The sequence below is a fragment of the Fukomys damarensis genome, unplaced genomic scaffold, assembly GCF_012274545.1.
Source record: "Fukomys damarensis isolate Sample0158 unplaced genomic scaffold, DMR_v1.0_HiC HiC_scaffold_27, whole genome shotgun sequence".
Taxonomy (NCBI): Eukaryota; Metazoa; Chordata; class Mammalia; order Rodentia; family Bathyergidae; genus Fukomys; species Fukomys damarensis.
Window position 1 is genome coordinate 23,838,616 of NW_022900939.1, and position 11,454 is coordinate 23,850,069.

Consider the following 11,454-nt stretch of genomic DNA (forward strand, 5'->3'; position numbering starts at 1 on the left):
ACCAAAAAATAAAAGGACTCAGCTTGACTCTGGGGCAGTTGGGAGTAAACTCGCTGTAAACATTTGTGAGCAGTGCTTGGTGTGGACACAGGCTTCTCTCTTCTTTTTACTGGGTAGGTAGTGGTGTGACCCACCATGTAGCTTCTGAGAAGTCCTTCCTTCAGGGCTTTGGCATTGGGGGATTTAGGGGTTCCGGAGCAAGCCCTCAGATCCCGTGCATCTGCTCGGTGCTCCTGCGCTTGCTGCTGTGGAAACGTGTGATGGGTGCTTTGGCGAGAAACACCAAGGCCCACACAGCTTGAATGGCAGGAAACAAGAGTTGGTTGGAGGCAAACCTTCTATTGTTCCATGTTCTAGAAACTTGGGGAATGTGTGGACCAGCTTTCCCCACTGCTGGAGCTATCTGTATTTTGGAGGGGGTTCAGGGTAGGGCAGGATGCGTCAGATGGCATCTGCCACCTGTGGGCTGTGAGAAATGGCAGGGCTGGGGAAGGCTGTAAGGACAGAGCCACCTCCTGGGGTAGCTCTCAGCTTCCTGTCTGATTGGCCGCCTTCACCTTTCCTGAGACCCCATGGCAGACTGGCTCAGTCTTGCTGCCCAGAGCAGCTCTTACTGCCCCTCTTTCCCATACTCCTAGGACTTTTTTTTTTTCCTTTTATTCTCAAATTGAAATATGCGTGCTATATAAGATTTGCTGTTTTACCTATTTCTAAGTGCACGGTTCAGTGATGTTGCTGTGTAGCCATCCCTGGCATCCATCCCCAGGTCTCCATCTTCCACACTGAACTGCCCGTAAATGCTGGCCTGCACCCTAGCCCCTGCCCTAGCTGCCCCACTCCTATCTCTGTGTGGTCGTCCTGCTGTGATGGGCTCATTCCACAGAACGTCACATCTCTGGTCCCAGGAGTTTCTGGGCTGGAGTTTTATCCTCGTTATTCGCGGTTCCTCACCATAGGTGGCTCTCAGTCCCTCCCTCTGCAGGTCAGTCTTTTCTTTCCAGTCTGCCATCTCAGGTCACATTTTTTCTGTGTTCCTGGTGGGAATTGAGGGGTCACCTGTCTCCCCTCCCCCCACCCCTTGCCCCAGTGAACCTGGCAGCACCCCATCCCACAGGGCCACTGCTCCCTCTCCGAGTCCATTGCACCTGCCCTCCTTTGCTGCAGGGTGGTTTCTGCACCTGACCCGAATACTGGCATGTTCCAAAGCCTGAAGCTTTGTTGCCTTAAGCAGTTCTTGGGGTGCTGGCAGGCCCATTTTTGCACTTGTCACCCACCCTAAGCTCTGAGCCAAATGGCAGCTGTGTGACCACACACCTGCCACCTGCGTGGCCCAGTGTACTCGGAGGTGCCTTGTTTCAGTCTCAGGCCCAAGCCATGTGGGGCGCCTCTGAGGGCAGCCAGAAGCCTGTGACCACATGGCCCATGCCTGAGTGCTGTGACCTGTCAGATGACCTATGGGTGTACTTGGCCAGCCATTGTGTCTGCCTCCCACCAAACTATGAGGACTTTCCATCATAAACAGGAAATTTCATTCACCTGCAAAAAATGGACTTAGCTCTTTTACTTTGACCTCAGCTTAGGTGTCGACCAGGAACTGGGCTTGTGGCTGGGGTGGGGGCAGGGCAGCTCAGGGACTCTTCTTTCTCCTTTCTCTCCCTGCAGTCCTCCACTGGGTGGGGTTTGGGATATGACCTCAGCTCCCCAGGTGCTGTCCCAACTGCCAGGCCAAAGCCAACATGGCTGGTGAGCACAGCCCACTAGGTTGCCTCTGTTCCCAGAAACTCAGTTCTGGCATCGCTGCCTCTCCAGTGTGAATTACGGTTTCAGCTGTGGTGATGTAAGAATGAATAGTCTTAACAGGGAGAAGTTGGACCTCGCCTTTGCTGAGTGAGGAGCCATCCTAGTTCCTGAGTCATCGCTTTTGCAGTGCTGACCTGTGTCTACAGAGCCAGCCATAAAGGCGGCCTTGCCCTGAGGTCAGCAGGGGAGCGAGCCTGTGGCCCTGGGGCAGCGGCCACCTCTCCCAGCCCCTGCTTCCCTCATGCTGTTGGCTTTCGCCTTCCGGTTTTCTGCCGACATTTCAATCCCTGGGTGTCCCCTCCCTGCTCTTGGAGCCAGGGTGCCTACAGGGCCTTGTACCTTAGAGCCATAGCCTGTGATGGTGGCTGGCTGCTGGCATGGGTGACCTAGGACTTGCTTGGCACTCCCACACTTGAACACAGGAAGCCTGGGAGCCCTGCCACCCAGACTTTGGGCAGGGGCCCCTGGAAGGCAGATCAAAGTCTGGGCCTGTCTCCCTGATTGGTGGCCTGTGTCTCCCTGGGTTCTGGGACAGGAAAGGGTTACAGATCACAGCTCTGGGTAGGCCACCCTTGCCCAGTCCTGAGAGCATTGGGTTTGGAGCTTACCTTGTTTCAATGATCTGCTTCAAGCGCAGGGGCTGGCCTCTGACTTCAGCCAGGCCAGAAACCTGTCGCCCCTGGTTCCTTACCAGGGATTAAGTCTGTGGCTGCCCTGAGAGCCCTGCCATTGATGCTGAAGTTGTTTGAGTTTTACAGATGGAGAAAGCATAACTGAGAAGTTAGGAATGTGAAGTCCTAGAATCGAGCTGGAGCCTGGAGTTGAGTCCGGAGCCGTCTTATTTCAAGATGGCACTGGCTTTAGGCTGTCAGCTCTGAGGCACACTTGAACCCAGGTGGCAGCAGGAATGTTGTCTAACCAGGCAGAGCGTCCCTTCTGAGCAGCCCTGCAGTGGTGAATGCTCAGCTTAGTACCTTGGGGGAGTGGCTGCCTCTCTGGGAGCCAGGCTGGGACCCACATTCCACACGAGAGGCCTTCTTGTATGGGAGCTGCAGGCACCTACAGGACCAAGAGGTCTGCGCTGCCTCCCCACTTGTGACACACTCAACAGACCTCATGAGAGGGAAGGTGAGGGCTGTCTTGTCTGTGCCCAGCTCCTGCAGTCCTTATTCTCTGTCTCAGTCTGGAGAATGCATATCAGTCCCTGTGTGGTTGGACAGTTGAAACAGGCTGTGCGGGGAGGAAACTTGGTATTTTCGGGGCTCTTTCCTTAGAAGTGTCTTTGCTGCCTAGTCTCTGGAGCCTGACCACACTCTGGGAAGCATTTAGTGGTTCTGAGAGGACCAGCCTACATTCAGGGTGGTCAAGGACCTCTGTGTAGCAGGGGAAGAGCAAGGAGACTGAGCCAAAGGACAAGGTAGCTTGCTCAGATTCAACCAGAGAAGAAATGACACCTTGAGGGTTGGTGCCCAAGCTCCCCAAAGACGATGGGCCATTGTTTTCCCATGATTTAAGCCAGATATCTGATCATTTATGAGAAGCGTCATTTCTTGGTTATGTTGAACATGCAGCTTTCATCTTCAAACCCATTGTAGTTGCTCCAGTTCCTACCATTGCATCTGCATCCCAGTCCTCAGGGAGAAAACCACAGGGGCAGTTTTGTTTTGTTTTCTTTTCTTTTGCCAGGTGGAAGATGCAGTCTTTTTTTGGTTTTGTTTTGGTTTTGGTTTGTTTTGAGATAGGGTCTCACTATGTGGTTCAGGCTGGCCTTGAACTGCCTATGGAGCCCAGGCTGGCATCAAACTTTCAATGATTCTCTTGCCTCAGCCTCCCAAGTGCTGGGGTTACAGGTGTGCACCACCACACTTGGCTGAAAATGCAGTCTTAAGTGGAGGCTATGGGTCTAGCCAAAACTAAGTAGTTCTTTTATTATAGGGGAATTCCAATTAGTTCCTCTCACAGATGGCTTGGGTCACTTTCATTGGTTGACCTTGATTTGGCCTTAATTGGTTGGTGGGAAACAGGATAGAATAGGGTTTAGGGTTAAAGTCTATCTAATTCAGCCACTTTGTTTTAGCAAAGTACTTAACACCCTAAAAAGGAAGTGGTTTGTAGCACTTTGTAGGCTGATTATAGAGCAGAGATCAACAGACTTTCTGGAAAGGTCAAAGAGTCAGTATTGTCAGCTGTGCAGACCTCATGGTTTCTGCAGTGACAGCTGAACTCTGCTGTTGTAGACAAAAGCAGCCCTAGACATACAAATGAGTGGCTGTGTTTCAATAAAGCTTTATTTGCATAAGCAGATATGGTCCAGATTTGGTGCCTGAGCTATAGTGGGCCAACCCTTGTTGTAGAAAATAAGTGAAATTCTTGCCAAATAAGGAGCCTGGCATAGAAGTACGAGTGCTGCTGTCTGAGGGCACGCAGTTTACAGCTGCACCTATAGCCATCTCTGCCTGCTGTACTTCTGAGCCAGCTGTCCCTTGCTCAGCCACGTGGCAGATGGACAAGGACACCACCATGCTCTGCAGAAAGGAAAAGGGGAGACCTGGTGGTCCTGCCCTCAGCCTGTGGTGCTGTTCTGATGAGTGCATTCTGGGGGTTTGGAAGCTAATCCCTCATTGCCAAAGCTCACCCGTTTCTTTCCCTCAGGGTACGACTTTGCAGCCGTCCTTGAGTGGTTCGCGGAGCGGGTGGACCGAATCATCCTGCTCTTTGATGCCCATAAGCTGGACATCTCCGATGAGTTCTCTGAAGTCATCAAGGCTCTCAAGAACCATGAGGACAAGATCCGAGTGGTGCTGAACAAAGCCGACCAGATTGAGACACAACAGCTGATGCGGGTATATGGGGCCCTTATGTGGTCCCTGGGCAAGATCATCAACACCCCTGAGGTGGTCCGTGTCTACATTGGTTCTTTCTGGTCCCACCCACTGCTCATCCCAGACAACCGGAAGCTCTTTGAGGCTGAGGAACAGGACCTCTTCAAAGACATCCAGTCTCTTCCCCGAAATGCCGCCCTCAGGAAGCTGAATGACCTGATCAAGCGGGCGAGGCTGGCTAAGGTAGATTGGACAGGGCAGGGCCTGGGGATCGGAAACTGGCACTTGGAGCCTAATTTGCCCAAGACCCCTCCTACCAACTGCTGCACGGCTGGACCTGTGTGGCCATCCCATGCAGAAACTGCTTCTAGGAGGGCTTATATGGGAGAACCCTTGAGTGTGCATACAATTTAGAAACCCTGAGCAGGATGTTGCCAAGGAAGCAGCCCCAGAAGTAGTGTGGTGGGAAGGCCTTCTGCCTTCCAGAGTTTATTGCTGGACATTGGGAACATGTGCAGAGTGACACACACAGTCCCATACCAGCACTCTCCATCCTTGGGGGAATGCAGAAGGTGAAACTGAGAAAGAAAACTTCAAATGTTTATTGCTGGAAAGGCCCAGGTGCTATAGAAGTGGGCAGCTGGGGAGGCCTCACTCGGAAGGGAGCTACTAGCTAGTGATGCTGGGTGTGGTGGCGCACACCTGTTATCCCAGCACTTGAGGCTGAGGCAGGATGATTGCCGTGAGTTCGAGGCCAGCCTGAACTGCATAGTGAGATCCTGTCTCAAAAAAAAGAAAGAAGGTAGCTAATGAAGAGGTGGGCATCACTGTGGCCTGGAGAGAACACTGGGTGCTTAAAGCCATACCCCATAAAGTGGCAGTGTCCATATAGACCTTGTAAACTGAACCATCTAAGAGAGGAGTAGAGGAGGCTTGGTGCCTGGCCCAGTGAAGATCAGTGCCTCAGAGAGACAGAGGCACATTTTTTTTTTTTGAGACCGGCTCTCACTTTGTAGTTGAGACTGACCTGGAACTCACTGTGTAGCCCAGGCTGGTCTTGAACTCACAGATCCTCCTGCCTCAGCCTCCCGAGTGCTGGGATTACAGGCATGCACCACCACGCCCGGCTCAGAGGTACCTTTTTGGGATCACTGACTTTGGGTAGCCACATGAGTCCTGGGGAGGAAGGGTCCAGCACTTTGGAGTTGCCCCTTTGCACTGGAAGGTTTGCCATAGACCATGTGAATGACCAAGCAGTAGCCGAGTTAAGACATTTGCCCTTTAACAACTTGGCCAGCTGTTACCTCAGACACTTAGCACAGAGTTTTAAGAATAGGCTAAGCTGGGGATGGTAATACGTACCTGTGGTCCCAGTTATTGGGGAAGCTGAGGCAATAGGATCCCTTGAGTCCAGCAGTTTGTGTCAGCCTGGGTAACATAGTGATGATTCCCCATCTCTGAAAACAAAGCCAGGCTCTGGCTGTGGCTGCCCCTTGAGGCAAATCAAGCTTAGCTGGTGACCACTTTGTCAGCTGAGGCCAGTATAGGCCACACCATGTGTCACCCATTCTCAGTGAGACACTGCAGAGGGCAAAGTGTTCACAGCTGCCTGGAGCAACAGGACAGGCAGATAGCTTGTTGGTGTCCAGCTTCATGGGCAGCTGTGTGAGGACTGAGGACGGCACTTCCTGCACACGTATTGGTGCTGCTGCTTTGTAGCCACTGTCCCCAGGACCCTAAGGTACTGCACGCTGTCTTGAGGCCAGACTTAGGGCCGACGCTTCATCCTTGGCCACTACTGTCTCCTCTTCCTCAGCGTTAGGCTCATGGCTGACAGCCTGGTTCTCCACCCTGGCGGAACCCCAGTGGCATCTTCCATTGGCACTAGGGCTCCACACAGCCGCCTGCAGCCCGCATTTGCTTTGACTGTTTTTCTAGATCACTCCTCTCCAGATATCTGCAGTCTTCCTGCAAGTAGGGCCTGGTTTGAGAAAGAAGTTTTGAGTGGCAGAGCCCTTTCCCTCAGGGCTGCACAGAACCACCCCCCCAGTCTGTGGCCTGTGGCCACCATACCTCCCCCCATAGTGTGGAAGTGTCTGGCCCAAGGGCACACTGAGTCACCATGCCTGGAAAACCCCTAGGTCTCCAGCTCATCCCACACCTGCCTTCTCATGGCTTCCTTTTCTGGGAAGGCTCTGCTAGACAGAGCAGTGACTGGCTGTGACCCACAGTGTCCTACCAGTGTCCTGGGAAATCCTAGGTGGAGGGGAGTGCTTCCCTCAGGGGTCCTGAGCCCCGCTGTTGCCCACTGGTGGGATTGAGTATGGTGGAAACTGGCCTGGGAGGAGGGGAACCTGGCTGGCCATCCCTCGGCAGGCCAGAGGTTAGGGGCTGGGCTGCTGTGGGGGCTAGGTTAGCACAGAGAGGAAATGAAGGGTGGGCCGCCAGTTGGGAAGTGTCTACGCAGGGCTTACAGAAGCTTAGATAAGCTGGACACGGCCAGAGGGCAGTGGAACAGTGCCCTGGCCAGGCTCCTGATCCCTCACAGATTTGAGTCCTCAGAGTCTCACAGAGTTTGGAACTTGGTGGGTCTCTGGTGAGTCGGCTGGGCAGGGGCCCTGGACCACCTTTGGGAGACCCGGTTCTCATCTAGCTTCTGTGCTTAATGCCGGGGTCAGGCTTCTGAGCCTCCTCCAGGGCAAGGCTGAATTCTCCTAACCTGAGGGTTTAGGCAAGGGTGAGTGGAGATAACGCCCCACAGCAAGTGGTCTCTTGTTGGCAGGCTGAGCTTTGCTGATCCTAGATTGTCTTTGTGACTCATGGAAAGGATGTTGTTGCCTTAGGTTTCTTTCTTCTTTTTTTAAATTTTTGTGGTGGGAATTGACCCCAGTGCTTTCATACTGAGTTACATCCCCAGCCTTTCTTTTATATTTTGTTTTGAGACAGTCTCGATAGGCTGGGCTTGAACTTGTGATCCTCCTGCCTCAGCCTCCTAAAGTGCTTAGATTATAGTCCTTTCCCACCATGCCTGGCTTCCACCTGTTTCATGGGTGGTTTCCTTTCCTTTCCTCCTTCCCCGTGGCAGTGAGCTGTGAGCCTCTTGCTAGAATCCTTTGTCCTCCTGTGAGGACAGCAGCAGCATTGATTGACCCCAGCCCATCCATTTCCGGAGCCCAGAAAGCAGCTGGGGCTCATGCGGAGCAAGCCCTTGACTCCACCCCACCCTGTCCCCACAGGTCCACGCCTACATCATCAGCTCCCTCAAAAAGGAGATGCCCAATGTCTTCGGTAAAGAGAGCAAAAAGAAAGAGCTGGTGAACAACCTGGGTGAGATCTACCAGAAGATCGAGCGAGAGCATCAGATCTCCCCAGGCGACTTCCCAAGCCTCAGAAAGATGCAGGTACAGCCCTGAAGGGCGTCTCCCACATCCTGCTTCGGCCTGTGTCCTCCGGGCATGAGGAAGGCCCAGGGTGCTGGCTCAGGAGGGAATCCCAGCCCTGTGTGGTGGGCCTCCCTAGACAGCACTGGCTTAGTCAGCAGCACCCCGCCCACATCATCCCTGACCCAGGCTGTGACACTGAGGAGGGGAATGTGGTGACTCAGCTGGGGAGATTTAGGCCTTGCACTCCATGTATCCTGTTGGTGAATCTCTGCCACAACCCTGCAAAGAAGGGACTCCTGGGGCCCCAGGCCTCTGGGAAAGGAAAAAGGCTGAGGGGTGAGCTGAGTTGCCCCAGCTGGGGAATGGGGCAGCAGCCCTCTGCCTGGAGTCTGGGAGAAGCTGCCCACCCAAGCCCTCTTTCTCTCCTACTTCCTCAGGAGCTCCTGCAGACCCAGGACTTCAGCAAGTTCCAGGCCTTAAAGCCCAAGCTGCTGGACACAGTGGATGACATGCTGGCCAACGACATCGCACGGCTGATGGTGATGGTGCGCCAGGAGGAGTCCCAGATGCCCTCCCAGGCTGTGAAGGGTGGCGCCTTTGACGGCACCATGAATGGGCCCTTCGGGCATGGCTATGGCGAGGGTGCTGGTGAGGGCATTGACGACATCGAGTGGGTGGTGGGCAAGGACAAGCCCACCTACGATGAGATCTTCTATACGCTGTCACCCGTCAATGGCAAGATCACAGGTGCCAATGCCAAGAAGGAGATGGTGAAGTCCAAGCTGCCCAACACCGTGCTGGGCAAGATCTGGAAGCTGGCTGACGTGGACAAGGATGGGCTGCTGGATGATGAGGAGTTTGCCCTGGCTAACCACCTCATCAAGGTCAAGCTGGAGGGCCACGAGCTGCCCGCTGACCTGCCCCCACACCTCATCCCACCCTCCAAGCGCAGGCTCGAGTGACAGGCCTACCAGGCGGTCCACTCGCCATCTCCATCCCTGCCCAGGAAGACCGGGGCCTGGGGGCAGGGAGGGGTCACCACTTTTAAAGATCCATAAAGACCGAGTGCTGTTTCCTCAGCTTGAATAGGAGAAGCACCATCTTTCTTTTAAGGCAGTATCTCGGCCCAGCCAGGGAGGCAGGGGTGAGGCACAGATGTAAATGATGAAATTTTATGCACAAGAACTCTGGATATTTTTAATATATACCGTTAGAGGCAGCCTTCTTTCTTGCCGCCGCCTCCTCTGTTGGACAGTTCAATGAACACAGCCTCTCCTGTCCCAGCCTTTCCTCCTGTGCACTGTCCCTGGCTGGATGGCGTAGGCAGCTATGATGATCCTAGGGAGGCCGATGGCTCCTGGGGGCTGCCACCCAGAGCTGCTGGGAGACTGGAGCCGCCCCGTCAGTTGGTCTCTGTCTCCAAGCTAAGGCTCACCCCACCCAGCTCTGCCCTGGGCTTGGGCTGAGTCATTCCCTGTGCCTCTCCAGCTGGGGCTCCCCACACTCACACCCTGTCCTTTCTTGCACACCCCAACCCCAGCTCCCACTCAGCAGGGCAGTCGATGCAAGGCCCTGCCACTGCTGTCTTTTTTCAGGGCTGTGGAGAGGGGAGAGAGAGCGCGTCTTCCAGAAAGATGTATAAGCTAGGTCTTCTATACAGTGACACCTTTCATACTTGACCAAGTTTTTCAGTAACTTCAGACCACTTGTTTAAAGCTGTGATTTTTGCCTCCTTCCCTACGTGCCAGCCTATGGGTGGCTCCAGGAGCTGTTGAATGTGGGGTGTGTGTGTAGCACACCAGTTGTAGCCCAGATTTGCTCTCTGACCAAGGAGAGGCACCCAAAATCCTGCCTGATAGCATCTGAACTGTAGCCCCTTACTTCTCTGAGAGCTTCCTGATGCCCCCTACTTGGGGTGGGTGGTGCATCCCTGGGACTGGGTGTGGTTAGGTGCTGGCAGAGGAAGACTGAGGCTCTGGCCCGGACCCAGTTTCCAGGCAGCAGGGATGGGAAAACCTGGCCGCCTCTTTCCAGCCTCACCCGGCCCTCTGTCTTCCCCCTAGCCTGAGCAATAAGCCAGAGCCAGCAAACAGCCAGTTCAGCTGCCTCACACTGCACAGCCTTGGGGTCATGAGTGCTTGCTCTGCCAGTGGTCAGTCTCGAGGGCAGCCACTCTGCCGGGGCAGGAGACGCAGCACCGGGTCTGCCCAGCAGGAGCTCCAGCTGGGCCTCGGGGAGTTGCCCTGGCCTGTGTACAGCCTGCCCCCAGGCCTGCACTGCAGGTTCATTCAGTATTAGGAGAGGGTGGATGGAGGCACATCCTTAGTGCAGCAGGGGCTTGTTCACACTCATCTTTGGGGAAAAGGTAATTGAGACTAAAGACTGTTTTCCTTGTATTAAAGAGTTTTAACTGTGCTAATGCTGACTCCTGGTGCTCAGTTGTCTTTTCCAGGGCCAAGAGCCTGGAGCCCTCCCCTCTCAGGTCCTGTCGGGGTAGAGCATTTGGGGACCAAGCTGCCAGCAGGGGCAGATCGGCAGGCCTGCTAGGGTGAGGTGGCCATCCCTTCCCCGTCATGCTCAGCTGTACAGCAGCAGCCACCTCCTGTTAATATAACTGGGTCCTGGGCTGGGGATTTAGCTAAGTCGTTTCGCCACCTGCCTTGCAAGCTCAAGAACCCAAGTTCTATTAACTGGGTCCTTCAGATGGTTATAGGGTCCTAGGGGACCCCAAGGAATGAGAAACCCCCTTCCCTTGTAGGAAGGCTGAGCAAAAGTAGTTTGAGACAAAGCTAAAGGAATTGGGAAAAGTCTGATAACTGGGGACCGTGTGGGCCCCCCTTCTGCAATCAGCGCAGCCTCACCCCAACATCCACCCAGCCTGGGGCACATGGGAAGAGAACCAAGGGGCCCTTAGTAGCAAGAGGGTTGGCATCTGGTCAGCAGGGTTTCTGAACTCAAGCACCTGGCTCCATGCTTATTCTGAGGGGTTAAAGACAGAGAAGCGCTCAGGACAAAGCAGATAACTGGCAACAAAATCCATACTCATGAAGGGGCCTGTGATGTCACAGGGAAGGGTGACAGACTGGGAATGGCATGCCCACAGAGGTCAAGGTAGAGGTGGCAGAGCCAGGGTATGAGCCGGGTTTCTCTCCAGGGTTGAGGACTCTGCTGTGCTCCAAGGACCTAGCAACTGTGTCCCAACTGGCCTCGTGGTCCATATCTGAGTCCCAGAATGTCATAGCCCTCCTGTGCCACACATTTGCCTCCTGTGTGGATTCGCCTAGAACCTCAGGACCCAGGGGGCAGTGTTCTCCCTGTGTCACTGGAAGAGTGCAGGACAGGCGGTTGTGAGCAAACAGCAGTGGTAGCAACGGAGATTCCAGTGTGGAACTTCCAACACTATCCTGATTTCCACTGTATCTCATTAAAAAAAAAAAAAAAAAAAAAAA

General features: G+C 54.1%; 1 protein-coding gene across 4 annotated transcripts in view; it reads left to right on the plus strand.

The window, feature by feature from the left end:
* Ehd1 (EH domain containing 1) overlaps positions 1 to 11,415 on the plus strand; it is a 35,879-nt gene extending 24,464 nt beyond the window's left edge. For all 4 annotated transcript variants that reach the window (XM_010636034.3, XM_010636033.3, XM_010636031.3 and 1 more), the window contains exons 4-6: positions 4,453 to 4,865; positions 7,859 to 8,023; positions 8,443 to 11,415. In XM_010636034.3, coding sequence (XP_010634336.1) covers positions 4,453 to 4,865; positions 7,859 to 8,023; positions 8,443 to 8,967 — 1,103 coding nt within the window. In that variant the 3' untranslated portion in view covers positions 8,968 to 11,415. The remainder of the gene's footprint in view (positions 1 to 4,452; positions 4,866 to 7,858; positions 8,024 to 8,442) is intronic.
* The last annotated feature ends 39 nt before the right edge of the window (positions 11,416 to 11,454 follow it).